This window comes from Mus musculus, chromosome 9, assembly GCF_000001635.26.
Source record: "Mus musculus strain C57BL/6J chromosome 9, GRCm38.p6 C57BL/6J".
NCBI classification, from domain to species: Eukaryota; Metazoa; Chordata; class Mammalia; order Rodentia; family Muridae; genus Mus; species Mus musculus.
This window is the reverse complement of record NC_000075.6, coordinates 48,485,121-48,502,735: the sequence shown is the minus strand read 5'-3', so window position 1 is coordinate 48,502,735 and position 17,615 is coordinate 48,485,121. Positions and strand designations below refer to the sequence as shown.

Sequence of the window (17,615 nt, the reverse complement as noted above, 5' to 3'; positions counted from 1 at the left end):
TAACCATCAAAACAAAAACAAAGCCAACAGCTGACAGCCTACCTCCTCAAACTGTTCGACACTTCTTGTGTTGTCAGAGCAAGCCACAGCCCCTATAGCCAAACACATTTCCAGTAGACTTATTTTCTCTGCTCCAACTAGAATCTAAAAGCATTTTATGGACCAGGATGAAAGTGTTTTTCCCCCAATATTTCAAAAGTCATTTAACTGTACAATTGAGGAGCTTCCACCTAAATGTCAATTGCAAGCAATTAATTTGCAATGTAATGACAGGCTGAAAGGCAAATATCAAGAGGGGAGTTTAATAGTATTGTCTAAGTGCCTTCCAAGCAATGAATATACTCAATTAAAACCATATGCTCAGAGATTCTTATCAGTATTTGGCAGTATCTATCTGTATGAGAAGACATTTTCGAAGATGAAATACATAAAAGCCTCATTAAAATTCTGTGTTAACAGATGAGCATTTGGTGCTGATATCGTCAGATATAAGGAACACAACTTTGAACTTGTTAACTGAAGTGTTACCCACTGCCCCCATGAAGAATTCCATCTTCTCTTTAGAATTAACAATGAGCTGGATTCAATTCCTCATATATGTGCGTGTGGAGGCCACAGGAAGATGTCTGGTGTCTTCCTTCATTGCTCTCTGCATTGTTCCCTGGAGACAGAGCCTCTCACTGAACCTGAGGCTGGGTTTTAGCCAGGCAAGCCCAGATCAGCTAGTCAGCATACTCCTGTGATCTGCCTGTCGTTGCTCACCAGTGCTGGGTTTACAGCCCCACGTAGCCATGCTCAGCTTTATGTGGGGGCTGGGGATTTGAAATCAGGTCCTCGGGCTTCCATAGCTCGGCCTTTTCAAACCACTGAGCCATCTTTCCAGTCCCTCAATGTACTCTTATGTTTTGAACGTTATCAGAATAAAAATGTGAAAATTTGTTCTTTCTTATGTAAGTTCTCGTTGTCCTCCTGGGAAAAAGAAGCTTAAGTTGTGGGGTCTGACAACTCATCAGATCAGAAATGATAGGAAAGGATAGTAGAAAACATACTGTGGGAGAGACAGAAACAATAAGCCAAGTCTAAGTGAGAGAGAGGACGGGGAGCACTGTGAACGACACCCGGAGCACTGTGAACGACACCGGGAGCATTGTGAACGACACCGGGAGCACTGTGAACAACACCGGGAGCACTGTGAACAACACCGGGAGCACTGTGAACAACACCGGGAGCCCTTTTCTAACAGTTGCTTGGCCTAGTCTTGTGGACCCTATCTAGACAAGAAAGAGGTGGGCACCTCGTTATCTTGTTAAGTAGAAAAACTGACAGCACCATTTGTCCTTCCTGCATTCGACCACAGGGAGTCAGGCTCTGGATATGTGTATAAAGGAGTGCAAGTCACTGGGGTTGGCTCTAAGCATCAGAGTCTAATTGGTAAAGACTGGGGAGATTTGCTATATGTTTAGTCTTTTTGTTTCTACACCTACCCAGGCCTTAACTCTGCTTCTTGGCTCATAATATCTGGCATGTAACTGGATCTTTACAAAAGAAAATTTGCCAACTTATCACAGGGCGATTGTGCTGACTGAATACAGCAACCCCTGTGAAGTGGCTAGCAACAACACAGCCTGTAACCAATCATCTAATCTGGGTATGTTCTACATGACTCCATAGTCTTTCTTAATTATTAAATAGGGAAAACATTAAGTGTATCAAATATTCACACGTATAATTGTTGAAATCTGGGATTCGGATCTAACTTTCTCTTACAGTTCCAGAGGCAGAGTGACTGAAAATGGAAGCAAACTTTAGAGCACAATCTGCCTTACTGTTATACACATCTACTCCAGTAAGATCATCGTAGAACAAAGTGCTAACAAGTCCTATCCGAATGCCTCAAAGGATGGCTTGGTAGGTAAGGGGTGCTTGCCACCAGGCCCAGTGACCTGAATTCCATCTCTAGAACCCATTTGGATGACAGAATTGACTTGGATAGTTGTCCTCTGATTTCCACACAGTTGCCATGGTACTCAAGTGTTACTCGAATACACAGCTAAATTAAAAGAAAAAAAAAATACTGCCCTTGCCTTCTTGGAATGTTCCTTCAATTTTGATTCCAAGAGGAAATAGCCTATTAAAATCATTCATTTATTAAGCAAGCACTATCTTTTCTTGATTGTGTATATATATATATATATATATACATATATATATATATATATATGTACATACATATGGCATGTTGAATATCCCCAGAAAATGAAATAGAACAGGTTATATTTATCCCTGGTTGGGTGTGAAGGATTATTGCAAATAACTAAACAAAGGGTGGGCTCCAAGACAAAGAAAAAACAAAGACGAAGGGTAAATAGGTGCTAGGTAGGCACAGTATTAAATGCTTATCACATGTTTCCAGGCCTGAAAATCCATATACTTCATTTTCCTGTTTAACCTGCTTAAAATTGGTTTTAACAATGTAAAGAATCTTGACTAAGTTTAGTTGAGAGGAAAAGGGTGACCTAGTTAAGGGGACAAGGGAGTTGGGTATAAGGCAGACGTGAACAACCACCCATGGGAACTATAAGGCCTGACAATGCAGATTTGTGAGATCATAGAAAGCCTCTATGTATGTATCTTGGACTGTGAAAGTTCTTAGTCACCATGTTTCAAGAACTCTCAGGTCTTTGGGGACCCAAAGGCAAATGCTTTTTTCCCTATTAAAGGAGTGCTGACCACAGATATTCCAGGGAAGGAATCCAACTAAAGCATTATTCAATAAAAATTACAGCATCCTCAAGAAACCACTGTACTTCCCTTTCTGATGAAGTGGCATCATCATTAGTAACACCAGTCCTGATGCTGTGTTAGGGATCTGCAGCTACCTGCTTGATGTCCACTCCCTGCCACCCAACAGGCATTGAGAGGGACAGGTCAGTCCTCTACAGGACAGCTTAGGTTTCTCTACCTTGTTGACCAAACTATTTACTCAAGAACACTCTGGAAACTTATTAAAACCTGCCCCACTGGATATATTGATTGTTAATATATGAAAGTGGGGTTCACTAAATCTTTAGCAGTGTCTTAAAGTTGTTCTTGCAGAAGAGTCTATCTCTCTGGGAAGGAAGTATGCAAAAATTAAGTGTATGGATAAGCTGTCAAACACTGCTTCACATGAAGATAAGTGATGCTTCCTCTACAAAGTTTTCTGAACTTTTAATGTGCCATAGCACACCTGAGCTTCCTAAGGTCATAAAGCGCTCATCACTTGACAAATTCATTGTCCTTGTATCATTTCCATGGTAGTAGCATTTCTAGTGATGGACTTGAAAACAGACTTTGAGAAACACTAAGTGGCTGTGAAGAGACAAGGAAGAAGAGAAAGGAGTGTGAGGGGAAGAGAGACACCGTGAGTCCATGTCAGGTGATGGAAGCCATCCGAGGAATACAACAAATATGCATAATGTAGATCAGCTGAGGAAGACTGTGCAGGTCAAAGTGGGCGGGCAATGAGGGCATTGCTGGAGCGGCCAGATTCAAAATTATGCATTTGGTTGGCTAAGAAAACAGGCATAGTTTTTACAGAAATTGAGAAGACCAACGATGTAGCTTAACGGGCTGTGAATAAATGAACTGAATATTTGAGACATGGCTGGAAAGACCATCTTTGGATGACCACTCTTCTTGGACTTCTCTCCCTTCTTCTTTCCTTCCTGTTTCTTCTTCAGTTGCTCTTGTAAACACCATCTGGTACTAAGGACAGTCAATCAGTCTCTTTGTTACTATGTGTGTGCGTGCTTGCACATGCTGTTAAGTAGAGACCAGAGGTCAACCTCTGGGAGCAGGCTCTCCTTCCATTGTGGCAGGGATGGCACTAAGGTAGGTAATCTGGGATTTCTGCAAACTCTCTCTCTCAATGGTTCCACTGGTTTCCTTTTAATACCCTAAATGTTTTCTTAGACTTTTAATTCTTTGCTGCAATCATGCTAATAGGAACCCACTTCAACATAGGCTATCCAGCTGCTTAACCCCAATCGCTAACTTTCCAGACTACTCTTCAAACCCATTTTAGGATCAGCATTACCAACACTGCAAGGACACTCACTTTGTGCCCCCACCCAAAAGTCTGTTCTTGGGAACATTTAATTGTCCATTTGGGGTAACTTCAAAGGTGTTGCTAGTTGTTCTTCCATACTACAGTCTTTGTGGCACACTATAACTCTGACACTCTGCACTTGACTCTCACTTAAAATAATGGAGAGTTTATGTGAAGGCTTTCTTCTTTCCAAAGGAAACACAATAAACCCTGTTACATTATCTCTCAACCAAAGCCTGAATCCTGATGACCATGTATACACCAGAACAGAAATGGAGTCTACTCCCTCTGGGTCCTCCCTAGCACAGATGTACTTTTAGATTTTGGGGTGCTGAGTACTTGAGCCTGGTGTTGTAATTAGCGCCTTCTTTCAAGCCAGTGTCCTCATTTCCTGTGGTTCTAGCCTTTTTTATCTAAGACTTTTTAATCCTTACTTTCCAATGTCCACCAACTTGAAGGAAAAACGACTTTTTAGTACAGAATTGGACATCAAATGGCAAGACAAGAAGCCCTTGAGCCCTATTTAACACTTTTAGCATTTGATAACGTCAAAAGGACTCAGCCTCTCCTCAGTTCCCTGGCAGCTTAGTGCCTTGAGGTGGCCTTTCCTGACAGGACTGCACTCTTCCTCCAGCTTCACCTCACTATCCCTACCCATAGTGTACATGTGGACTTCTTTCCTCAATCATTTGTTTTGATTAAAGCTCTGCTAACTTCCTTTTAGTTATCTGGGGTAGTAGCTACTGTAAGTGGGTGTCTGTGTTGCAAGTTTCAAAGAGCCTCAGCTAAAAGACCTTGGAGAATCCCCCTCACTTTCAGACTACCCAGCAAAGAAATTAAAGTACAGTATCCTTCTTACAGGCTGGTGTGGTAATCAAGTAACACAGTGTAAAGCGCCATGTGAGCAAAGCCACCTATCTACCTTGTACACTACTTAATTCTAAGTGCCTGATCCAGGCAACAGCAAGCACAGAATTCAATCAGCTCACCCTACTGAGCAACACCCTCTAGCACAATGCCACACTCAATTAAAAGTAGCTAATATTGCCAGTATCTTCCCTTTGTCACAATTTCCAGTCTTCTATATGTCCACTACATTTTCCTCTGCAGATGTGGTTCTAAAAATCCCAGTGCAGCATGTGGCAGTCTGCTTTATCTCATTTTAAGTAAGTCCAAGGAGACAAGGGTCTGAAAACAAAACAAAAATCCACAAACTTCCTCCCAATACCACTTAGGGGAATACATGGTTAAGGGAAAATAGCATAGGAATGATCAGCCACTTAAGAGAACCAGAACACAGTTAACATGGGAAGCCATCTTTACCGCTTAATAAAGAGTGGCATTACTCTCCCTAATAAGGTCTAGTGTGGCTGTTACCTATTAGCTTCTCCATCCAGAATGCACTTCTGGCTCTTGATGTATGAAGTTCACCTGCTGTTGGGTACACACCTATCACTGGGGACCCTTACGCAGGATTTCCAGTTCTAGAGCAACCTGGGCAACACAGCAAGGGCATTTCAGTATAAAATCATTCTAAGATTGATAAAAACAAAAGATACCAAGTGATCACAGTGAGCAGAAAACAAATGTCAAGTGACAGTGATTGACTTAGGTCCCACCAGCATATTTTGTGACAGTAGATTCACACTAATAAAGTTGGGAGTTGATTAAATAATATGGCCCATGCAAATGTTCATTTGAAGTCTTTGGAAAAGTATGCTGTACATTTGGCTTAACTTGGAAAAGTACTTGTTTTTAGTATGTTTAAGATTGGAGTCTGGGGGCTGGTGAGATGGCTCAGTGAGTAAGAGCACTGACTGCTCTTCTGAAGGTCCTAAGTTCAATTCCCAGCAACCACATGGTGGCTCACAACCATCTGTAATAGGATCTGGTGCCCTCTTCTGGTGTGTCTGAAGTCAGCTACTGTGTACTCACATATAATAAATAAATCTTTAAAAAAAAAAAAAAATTGGAGTCTGACCAGACCTGGTGGAGCATGCCTTTAATCCCAGCACTTGGGAGGCAGAGGCAGTCATGTCTGTCAACTTCAAGATAGTCAGAGGTACAAAATGAGACACTCCACCCCCAAAGATTGGGAGTCTATAGATATTTCTAAAACAAAACAAAACAAAACAGAAGGGGGGTGTAGTTAGGTGGTGGGGAATGGCAATGTGATAAAGGACATTTTTCCTCAACATGAATTCAAGGGTAGTCACGGGTAGAGAGGCTTAAATTAGAAGCCCCAGAGAATCAGGGAGGATTGTAGAACTCAGACACAGCTGGATTCCATACTGAGCAGCTTACTCAAGCCTGGTGTATGGCTCGCGCCTGTAAACACCAGCACCTGGGAGGCCCAGGCAAGGGGGAGTTCAAGACCATCCTTAATACACGGCAAGTCTGCACTATAAGACTCTACATCATTCACAACTAGTCACCTAGCTTTGTGACTACTTAAGAAAAGCCCTCCTGGCCTCTTCTTGGCCCCACATGGATGGATATTAAGCCCCTCGACTATGTAACAAACGGCTAGCCTGTAACTCAGAGCCTGCTTTCCGAGTCTTGAGATTAAAAATGTGTGTCACTATGCCCGGCTAAACTTTTCTTTGGTAGCCTATATTAACCGCCCACATCGGTGAAAATGCGTAAGAATAAAACTGCCGTCACACCAAGACATGATTTTTGGAGAGGCCTTGTTTGTAAGCTAAGTGAGGGGAGGCATTCGTTCTACGCTGAGATTCGGGTTGCGAGAGCAGTTCCCAGTGCAACCAGACGCTGCTGCAGCACACTTCTTAAGAGGTCGAGCTTGACGCCTGGGATCGGGTAAGGCGAGAATCTGCCTTGGCGGCTTCGGCTCCGGCTGCGGCCACCGACAGGGACTCGACGTCTGTCGGCCCGAACGCTGGGTCGCGCTGGTGGCCGAGGTCCCGGCTGATTCGGATCCAGCCTAGTAACCAGGAAGCTATCTCCGGAGACCATTGCCCAAGCCATGGCCGACGGGTTGAGATCTCCTTGGGAGGATCGGTGGGCCATCCTGTTGGCTTGATCGCCGGCGGACAGCGACACCGAGTTCTGGGCCATCTTCAAACACCGCCTGCAGTGTTTGCTAGACGTATGTCGATCAAACTGGGCCCTCGGCGGCGCCGCAGGTCACTCCAGCCCGCGTCAGACGCAACCGTTACCAACCCCAGTAGCCATTTTTCACGCAACGGCGGAAGGAGCAGCCGCCGGAAACGGGCGCTTGTCCCGCGCGCGTGCGTAGCTCGTCTGCGCTCGCGCACGGCGGGCCTTTACGTCGTGACGTCTGAACGGGAGGACGTGAGTGTTTCTGAGGGTGCGCAGTAGGGTCGGTCGGCCCTGAGCAGGCAGCCTAGGCCTGGGACTGGAACAGCGCGGAGATGGGGGCGGCGGCCGCAGAGGCCGACCGCACTCTGTTCGTGGGTAACCTGGAGACGAAGGTGACAGAGGAGCTCCTCTTCGAGCTGTTCCACCAGGTAAGGGGCGGGCACGGTCCTAGGGCGGCTGTGGCATTCACAGGCCGGGCCAAGGAGCGGAGCGCGCCGAGCCGGAATTCCGCGGCGTTCGGGCCGAAAGTGACGTCGGATGATGGGGACATCTGCGTCTCCACCTTGGAAAAGTCCAGGGATCCGAGGTGGAACCTCAGTACTTGCTTTCCTCTTTCCTGTGTACCGTGCCTTCCCATTTGAGTTCATTGGCCTTTGCCGCATCGTGCAGGATGTGTTTCCGAGTCTATCCGCTTAACTTCCGTGTGAAATTGCAGACGTTAAAGTGTTTTAAAAACTCCATAAACATAACGCAGGAAAGCAGGACTGGCATGCTTAAATCTACCAGTCCTGTACCTTCTTGCTTTAAGACTCAATAGTTGGTTATATTTGAGTAATAGGTGCGGAAGGTTTTTTTTTTTTGTTTGTTTGTTTTGTTTTTGGTTTTTGTAATCAAAATAATCCACTTTGCCTTGTAAATGTTCGTTTCCATGCAGTGGGAAAATGATAGCTGTTGGTTACATTGTTAGGACATCACACAGTCATGTGAGATGGAGATTTTATACTGTACTTCCCATTCTTTGTCAATATTACAAATAATGTCCGAAAAAACTTGCCCCAAATCTCGGTTTCAGTCGGAACTAGAATTATTCTTCCTAAAAGGAAAGTAGATGTCCAGCCCCTGCCTGGACATTTTGTTTTTGATGAGGTCTTGATTATGTACCTTTTGTTTAAAACTTGTGTTCTCTTCTTTATAGTATTTGAGGCAGAGAGCCATATAGTATTTCTTGGTAGCCCTGGAACTCCGAGGCTGACTTAGAGCTGGTCCTCCTGCCTGCATCTCCTGACATCTGACCATACAGGCATGTGCCACCATGACAGGCTTGCATTTCCATTTATTTCTGAAATTTAAATGTCTTCCTGAAATTGCCTCGTTTTAAGTTCTGAATATTTTTCTTCGCAGGCTGGGCCGGTAATAAAAGTGAAAATCCCGAAAGATAAAGATGGCAAACTGAAGCAGTTTGCATTCGTGAACTTCAAACATGAAGTGTCTGTTCCCTATGCCATGAATCTGCTCAACGGAATCAAACTTTTCGGGAGGCCTATCAAAATTCAGTTTAGATCAGGTAATGGCTCGGTATTGTGGTAATAGGGAGAGGGTTTTTGGCTTCTTTTGCTTTCACTTTACTATTCCGTTTGGTTTTTGAATCAGGGTTTGGGGTATTTCTAGGCTAGTTTCAGACTCACTGTGTAAGGCATGTGTAGCTTTGAACTCTTGGTCCTCTGGGTATACCTCCCAAGTGCTGGGTTTGTAGGTGTCAACTCTATACCAGACTAATATTTTAAAAATTAGGGAGTAGGGAATTAATTATGATGGAAATACTTTAAATTTTGCTATTTCCTGTGGCCAGGTTGGCTGTTTCTTCTTAAAGTAGTATCATGTTTGAAATGCTTTCTTTTGCATTTCTGCTGTTATGTACTTAAGAAACTGTGAGGCAGTTCATAGCAATTTGAGTTTAGTTTGCGGGGAGTTGGTGTTGCTTTTAAGCTGTTTATCTCTTTTGGAGTAATTTAGATAGGAAGGAACATTTCAAATTATTGTTGGGCTTTTTGGTTTTCAACTAGAATTTTTGAAATTGCTTCATTTTAGGAAGCAGTCACGCCTCTCAGGATGCCAGTGTGTCATATCCCCAGCATCATGTTGGAAATTTAAGCCCAACCTCCACATCTCCTAACAGGTACTGTTTCTCATTCACTATTAAAGTCATTGATCAGAAAATTTCTGAGGTCAAGACCTTAGAGTGCACCAGTGAACAGCTTCCTTCATGATGGTTCTGCTGTTGGGTTGCTGCCTGTGCTAGATTCATGGAATGCTTGTTTTCTAAGGAAACTGGAGGCAGATAGATTATGTGGTTCTTTTGCACTAAATTAAGTAGAACTTTTATATATACATTGGTAACATGCATACTCATGTCCTACCCACATGCCCATGAATGGACTTGAAACAAGAAATGTTATTTATTACAACAGTACTATACTGTATCTTACTCCCCAAAGTGTTAAAGTTTCCAATTACCTCTGTAGTAACCTTATCACTGCTAGTAGTTCTTTCCTGCCTTTTAAGATCACCAAGTGCTTAGTGGGCTGACTTAATAGAACTGGAGTGTAGATCTCTCTCTGCCAACTGAGTCTTTAGCTTAATTTCTCTGGTCCTGTCCTTTGCAAGGAAAGAAAGATGAATAAAATGAGCTCTGAAATCCCTGTAGCTATTGAAGGTTAGAGATAGTACAGTATTTACCTAACTCAGTTTGTTTGCTTTCGTGCTGATATATACATATAGATTTTTGGTTTTGTTTGTAAATTCTGTAGAGCCATAATATGCCCATTCAAAAATCGATTTCACTTAAGAAAAATTGAACAAGGCGGGCGTGGTGGCCCACGCCTTAATCCCAGCACTCAGGAGACAGAGGCAAGCGGATTTCTGAGTTCAGCCTGGTCTACAAAGTGAGTTCCAGGACAGTCAGGGCTATACAGAGAAAGCCTGTCTCAAAAAAACAAAAAAAAACAAAAAAAAAAAAAAGAAAAGAAAAAAGGAAAAGGAAAATTGAACACATAGCTGTCATGTATTGATTACCCCATCAGAGCCTTTCCATGTATGATCTCAATTATTTGTCGAAGCAACTGTATGAAGTTGGATTTACTTAACTCTACTTTTTGGTGCAGAAAGTAGGGAATGGAGGTTAACTTGCCCAAATTTGAACTGCTTGTAAGTAGTGCGTGGAGACAAACCTAGGTGGTATGATCGAGCCACAATATGATACACTGCCTGGTGGAGCTTCAAATCTAGATGGATTACTATAATTAGCTCTCAAGGGGGGGGGAGTAGAAAGTGCTTTGAGAGGATTTTAACAGCCTGAGTCGATGCAAGATGGATGACGAACAGAAAGAAGCCAGTACAGTGAGAGCAGTGGGAAGTTGGAGGAAGTGCACAGAGGCTGAGTAAGCTGCTAGGGCTACAATCAAGGCTCGTCCTAAAGAGGAGGGAAGCATTAAGTAAGGTAATGGTGGGAAGTTCCAGGGTTAGAGTACTGGGTTACAGTAGGGAAGAGTAAGAGTGCATTAGAAGGGACAATAGTGAAAGTTCAGTAAGAACTATAGGCAGCAGCCTTGCAGGGCTGTTGGACCAAGGCTGGTTTGGGTGAAGGCACTGCCAAGGCTGGAGAGAACTGGGTGGCTGCAGTGAAGGAGCTCTTGGAAGGAGGAATTCTCGAAAGCAGTAGTAGAAAAACAGTGTCCTTGTTTTGCCAGCTAAAATTAATTAGTGGTGTTTAAACAAAGGTGTCTTCAGCCATTTTCACATAACATAGTCAAAGGTATCCTAAGTGGCACAAAGACTTTCCCTGGAGTTTCTTGGGAGGGTTGAGGAGGTGTGCTAGCTACACTTTTAGCTTTGATCATAGGCTAGAGTGGATCGTTTTAATACCCTGGCATAAAGTAAACTGTACTTTTTGCTCTTCTTAGCATCTGGACACATAATCTGCTCTGAGACACTCCTCCTACAGAAACTAAAGGAGAACCCTTATTTTTCTTACCTTCGAGTAGTCTAATCAACAGGAAGACAATGAAATAAATGGTTATTTGTCCAGACCCTTTACACTTTAATGACTCAGAAATACCTACTTAATTGTTCCAGTTTAAAAAAGGAAAATTTATAGTTTCTTTACTCTGTTTATAGCTAGGTAATAAAATCTCAGTCTGAATGATTGCACCAATTAATTAGCTTAAGGACCAATGCATCTTTTTTCCATAAGGTCAAGTAAATGCTTTAGATGTGTGCTGGCCATGTTGTCTTTGTGTCTACCATCATAGTGGTAAGAGGAAAGTGCTGTCTTCCACAGAAAACATCATGTTATGGAGCTATATTTGGCTCCTAGGCTCCTAGTTTGCTTGCCCTGCAGTAGCCTTTTTCACAGTTGGGGCTGTTCTGCCTCCAGGTAATCGTTGTCTTCACTTTTTACTTTAAATGTCTCCTTTTCAGAAAGAGTGTCCCTGATCAGCCACCTTAAATTGAATGTCTTACCTTTCTTCCAGCTCTCCCTGTCATGTAGCACATAGAAGCTGTGCTTATCCTAGTCATTTTCACCAGTGAGCAGCAGCTGGGGGTGGTGTCTGCTGGATCCTGAGCGTTCTTGGTTTGTCTTTGCAGCTATGAAAGGACAGTGGGTAACGTGTCTCCGACAGCTCAGATGGTCCAGAGGTCCTTTTCTTCTCCAGAAGATTATCAGCGGCAAGCAGTGGTAGGCAGGTCTCTCCCGCTCCCCACTTTAGTTGCTTAGACAAAGTCATACTTGGGTTAAAATGTTCCTATTGTATCAGATAACTTTTCACTTCTCAGTTTCATGACTTACATTCTTTAGCAAGAATTAACTTTTAAAAAAATTCTTAATACTTTGTTGGATATTTAGACTAGTGTGATCATTATAGTTTTACTGATTTAACATGCATCTTCTAGACCAACTTCCTTGAAGCGATTTTTGTAGTATCATAAGACCTAGCCTAAAACCCAATTCAGCTATCTTTTTTCCTTATCTTTTTCGAGGCAGGGTTTCATTTTGTAGTTCTTGCTATCCCACAGCTCTGTATAGACCAGGCTACCCTTAAACTCCCAGAGATCTACTTACCTTTGCCTCAGCTTTTATCGACCTGCAGCAGCTTCTAAGATGCACAACCTATTCCTGCTGCTGTGACTCTCAGAAATTAGTCTGCACTCTGCTCAATGCCCTTGCAGTAGTTTCTTTTTGTTACATTGTCTTAGCACTCAGAAGGCATATGGGTCTTCACAAAGCTTTTCCTAATGCTAGTGAAGATCTAGTTCTTTGTGTGTGTGTTACAGTGAGTCACAGCATAGTCATTTCAAGTGATATCTTAATTGTATTCTTGGGAAAAAAAATCAGTATTTATGTCTAAGTATCTAAGTAGATAGTCAAGGTGGACAAAAGTATGGTACTGTGCCACAGTTAATTATAGTCAGCTTGGGCTGCGTGTGGGCAAGGGTGGCTGTGATTTTATTCTATATATCTTTGGCTAACTAAATGTGTCTATATTGGCTTTGCAATCAAGAGATACTTAGAATTAAATTTTTTTTTCTTACCTCAGATGAACAGTGTTTTCAGACAGATGTCATATGCTGGGAAATTTGGTTCTCCACATGCGGATCAGTTGGGATTTTCACCATCAGCTCAACCACATGGCCATACCTTTAACCAGTCTTCCAGCTCCCAGTGGCGCCAAGATGCACTGTCATCACAGCGTAAAAGACAGAATTCTCACCCCTACCTAGCAGATAGACACTATAGCCGTGAGCAGCGCTACTCTGACCATGGGTCTGACTATCATTACAGAGGCAGCCGAGAGGATTTCTACTATGACGACAGGAATCATGATGGCTGGAGCCATGACTATGATAACAGAAGGGACAGTAGTAGAGGTGGGAAGTGGCCCTCATCCAGACACTAACAAGCATTCCAAGGACACTGTTTACAGGGCCATTTTAGGTCCTTTTAATTAAGTTGTTGGAGAAATATTTCTAAAAGCTGTACAGAGTAATCCCACAATTTTCCACCTGTCTTTGAAAAAAATTTTTTTTAAACCTAGTAACAGTTTGACAGAACTGAGAACTGTGGCTCCTTGTGTGCTACTTTAATTACCTAACCTCAGGGGTTCTGAAGAGGAAGGTTCATACAAGAGTGTGTCACCATCCCGGCCATGTCAGACAGTCTCAGAAAGATGAAACGGATAGGTTGGTTGTATTCTAAAGCAAATATTTTAAGTATCTCACCTTTTATGTTGCAAGAAATTTCATGGTAATGAATCAATTTGGTATATATAATAGGAAACATCTAAGTTGGAAGTCTGAAATGGCTGTCTGCATTTTGTTAATAAATGAGAAAATAGAACTTTTCAGTCATCTGCTTATTAATAGTTTATTTAAAACAGTTTATTGGCTTTGTTTGGAGATAAATCATATTTCCTAACTCAGAATTTAAGTACAAATTCTGTGGTATGCTCTTGAATTTTACCACAATTGAACATACATTATAAATCTTTACTAGTTCATTCTAAGAACTTTAAAATTCTTTCATTATATTTGATGTATGACTAGTCGCTCAGGAAGTTAAATATCTCAATGTATATTTTTACACAAAATGACAGTGTTGGTGAAAATTCGTTTTAGAATGATGTTCATACATAGAGAAAATGACAGTGTTTGACTGCAAGGATTGTAATTTTGAAATTTTGTTTAACAAAACTTCCATGTTTCAAGATCCTGTTGCTCTTTGACTGCAAAACTGTTTCTAAGAATTCATTCCATGAAAAATGTGGATCCTCTTTATACCACAGCATTTATACTATGTTCCTTTTAATATATTAAATACACAAAAAGAGAATGTGTCTCTTTATTTTGACGTCATTGACATCAAGGCCATCTGAGTTAGCAGTGTACTTTTAATCATGTCAGTTCACATTTTTGTAAGGTTGCCCATCTTACAGCATCTTCTGTAGATTTGCCTTGATGCCTGGCTAGACTGCTATCAACATAAAATATGCAGTAGAGCCTTGTGAACATTAGTTCTTCTGTCTGCTTTTTATACCCAGATGTTCTACATGTCCAGTACTTGTACTAAAGTTCCATTAAGTAGTCATCCTCAATTGATTTTTTTTTTTTTTTTTTTTTTTTTTTTTTTTTTTTTTTTGGTTTTGGTTTTGGTTTTCGAGAAAGGGTTTCTCTGTGTAGCCCTGGCTGTCCTGGAACTCACTCTGTTGAGCAGGTTGGCCTCGAACTCAGAAACCCACCTGCCTCTAACTCCCAAGTGCTGGGATTAAAGGTGTCCACCCAGCTTTTTTTGGTTTTGTTTTTGTTTTTTTTGAATTTTTGACTATGTGATTGAACTCAGTCTCCAGGACCCTTCTCTCCCAGGAGGTTCAAACTAATAAGCATCTCAAAGTCCCATCTTGAAGGTCCCATCCAATCACCTTAGTAGTTTTCAGGGCTTACAATTTGAAGATAATGGAGATACTTTTACAACTTGAATTCCTAGAACTTAAGCTTTCCTCAGAGTTGGAAACAAAGGCACAAATTCCTTACTACTCAATACCAACTCTAAGTAGAAACTACTATAGGAGAAAAATCCTGGAAACCATAATTCTACCTTAGCTAAACTGAGATAGCCCAAAGCTACTGTGGCACCATTGAATGCCCTGTCAAAAAAATACTACTAGGCAGCTTCCCCACTTCTTGTTTCTCTTCCACCACTAACATACAGACCACTTCCAGTGCCTTTATCTTTCTCTTCGACTTCAGTTTTGGAGTACTACAATTTACAATATTGTCTTTTCAAAAAATTGAACACAAAGAAGTGGACTCAGCAAGAACCTGGAATAGGGAGTTAACAGAAATGGGAGTTCCTGCTTAGAGGATACCATTGTAATTTTGTTCCCCATTGCTATGATACTTGGACAAAAGTAGGCAGAAAGGATTTAGCTCACAATTTCAGGTCACAGGCTATCATTGTAAGGAGGTCAAGGTAGAAGAAACTTGAAGCAGTCATGTTATATTCACAGTCAAGGGCACTTCTCTGCTCTAACAAACCACAATTTCTTGCTTAAGGAATGGTGCCACCCATAGTGGACAGGTCCTCCCATTTAATATAATCTATATAATCCATCAAAAACATGCATGGCCCACCCTGATCTAGACAGTCCTTCATTGAGATTCGCTTCTGAGGTGATTCTAGATTGTGGCGGGTTGACAAAAACTAAACAGTGGTGCTGGAGAGATGACTCAGTTGTTAAGAATATGTACTGCCCTTCCAGAGGATCAGAGTTTTGGTTCTCAACAACTGTATTGGGCAGCTCACAACCCAATATATGTAACTGCTCTTGGTGTCAGTGGGTACTCACATATATTTGGCACACACATATACATACATACATACATACATACATACATACATACATACATACATACATACGTACGTACATACATACCAGTAAATAAAAATAAATCTTAGAAACAACCCTGTAACTATAAGGGTACAGTATCTGCTCAGGATACCTCAAGACCAAGTTCTCCGTACAAAAGATAATTTATTTGTGCCAGAGGGACAAAGGGCAGGGATAAGAATGTCTTAAGGTTTTGTTGCTGTGAAGGGAGATGACTAAGGCAACTTTTATAAAGGCAAACATTTAATTAGGGCTGGCTTAAAATTTTAGAGGTTCAATCTATTAGAATGGCAGGAAGCATGGCAACATGCTGGCAGACAGGGTGGTAGAGGAGCCAAGATACCTTGATCTTAAGGCAGCAGCAGGAGACTGTCTCACTGAGCATAGAGCATAGCTTGAGCTTTGGAGACTTCAAATCCCATCCCCACAGTGACACAATTCCTCCAACAAGGCCACACCTACTAATAGTGCTGTTCCTAATGGGCTAACCATTCAGTCTTTGGAGGTTAAACTTATACCATCACAAAGAGACAAAGACAAGAGATTGAGGGTGAGGGAGAAGAGAAAGGGAACAGGGGAGAGGGAGAAGGGGGGTTTTTATTCTAGAGAGGAATAAAGGACCTCTGGATAGAGAGGAGACACATGTGGCCTGTAGGAAAATGATGGATTGTAAAGGTTAAAGGGGAAGCCCCGTGTTTGGATGAGGTGTTTAGTTTTAATTGGGCACGTTAATTAGGTGAGCCAAAGGGAGCTTTTGATTGCTGGACTTTAATACTTTGATAGCTAGACCTTGTTCTTCAGTTTCAGAAGGAAGGATTAGCCAAATAAGAGAACAGACCTTGGGGGCTAGTTTTAAGAATATAATCTATCAGTTTTCTAGCAAGGCAGTGGCAATCAGGGAGAAGGGCAAGGCCTGCCAGAGTCATGCACGCCATACTTGGGCCAGCTAGAGTCCTTTTACAAAGCATCACAGAGCAGAAAGTTTCAATTAGAGAAACAAGTCTTACTGATCTCTCGCCTAGTGTGATGAGCACCATAATATTAATGTGTATTTCAAGTGTGTTTTGTCACAACAAATTAAGTATTTGTGGTGAAGGTGATGGATTTGTTAGTTACCCCTATTAGATTACCCTACAACATATTTCCTTCTGAGTTATTTCTTAATAAATGTCTGAACATTTACACAATTTTGAGGTTTCATTATGATCTGGGCTTTGCTGTTTGCATAATTCAAAGCTCTTTATATCCTATGTCTATAATGTAATATAGTATGTCAATTTTGTCCTCAGCTTATGATGTTAAAACCAAAAAGTTTTATCATACTACCTTTAATGATGTTATATAGTTATACTTTAAATTTTTTTTTATATTACTAAGGAGAAATGGTTGGCAAATATAAAATCATGCTGGCATGTTTAGCTTGAGTGCTAGCATATTAATATGTAAATGTGAGTTCCTTTTTTAGAAACTAGCATTTATCGAACTGTTACTGCATGCTAAGCTACTTCCAACCATTTTTTGGAAGAGAAATTTGGTACCCTCCCAAAGATAGGCTGAGTGGAACCTAATTCATATCTAATCAGCCTAATGCTAGAAATCAGGCTCTTCGCTTCCATGCTTGCTTTAATTAGGTGTGACAGCATAAGCGGAGATATAATTGATTTTGATATTATGGCTTGTTGTTTGAAACTTTCTTTCCCCCTTCGAAATAGAGTCTCATAGAATGCAGGCTGGCCTTGAATCCCCTATAGGTCCATGGCTGGCCTTGAACTCAAGATTCTTCTGCCTCTGTTCCCCAAGAGCTGAGATTACAACTGAAAGCCACCTCTCCAGGCTTACTTATATAAAGTAAGAAACTGTGGCATAGCAGGATGGCTCAGTGGGTTAAAGCACTTGCAACATAAGTTGCATGACCTCAGTGCAATTCCCTGGCGGCCACGTAAGAAAGCTGATGTGGTGGCACACATCCATGATGCCAGCATCCCTTCTTCAGTGAGATGGAGGCAGAGCCTGGAGAAATG

General features: G+C 41.8%; 2 protein-coding genes across 6 annotated transcripts; one reads left to right on the top strand and one right to left on the bottom strand.

Moving 5' to 3' along the window:
* Positions 1-6,760: 6,760 nt before the first annotated feature.
* On the bottom strand, positions 6,761-7,393 carry Gm5617 (predicted gene 5617). Its single transcript, NM_001004191.3, has one exon. It carries the CDS (start codon positions 7,166-7,168, stop codon positions 6,815-6,817), a length of 354 nt encoding a protein of 117 aa, NP_001004191.2. The 5' UTR covers positions 7,169-7,393; the 3' UTR covers positions 6,761-6,814.
* Positions 7,394-7,405: 12 nt separating this feature from the next.
* Positions 7,406-14,039, top strand: Rbm7 (RNA binding motif protein 7). 5 transcript variants are annotated; one of them, NR_037589.1, is made up of 6 exons: positions 7,406-7,581; positions 8,349-8,453; positions 8,555-8,717; positions 9,242-9,329; positions 11,798-11,888; positions 12,748-14,039. NR_037589.1 is itself a non-coding variant. In NM_144948.5 (5 exons), exons 1-5 carry the CDS (start codon positions 7,486-7,488, stop codon positions 13,105-13,107), a joined length of 798 nt encoding a protein of 265 aa, NP_659197.2. In that variant the 5' UTR covers positions 7,406-7,485; the 3' UTR covers positions 13,108-14,039. The 5 variants fall into 5 exon arrangements, 3 of the variants coding, with proteins under 3 accessions (NP_659197.2, NP_001313284.1, NP_001313285.1); NR_136937.1 differs by having other exon boundaries at positions 11,798-11,892; NM_144948.5 differs by lacking the exon at positions 8,349-8,453.
* Positions 14,040-17,615: the final 3,576 nt, after the last annotated feature.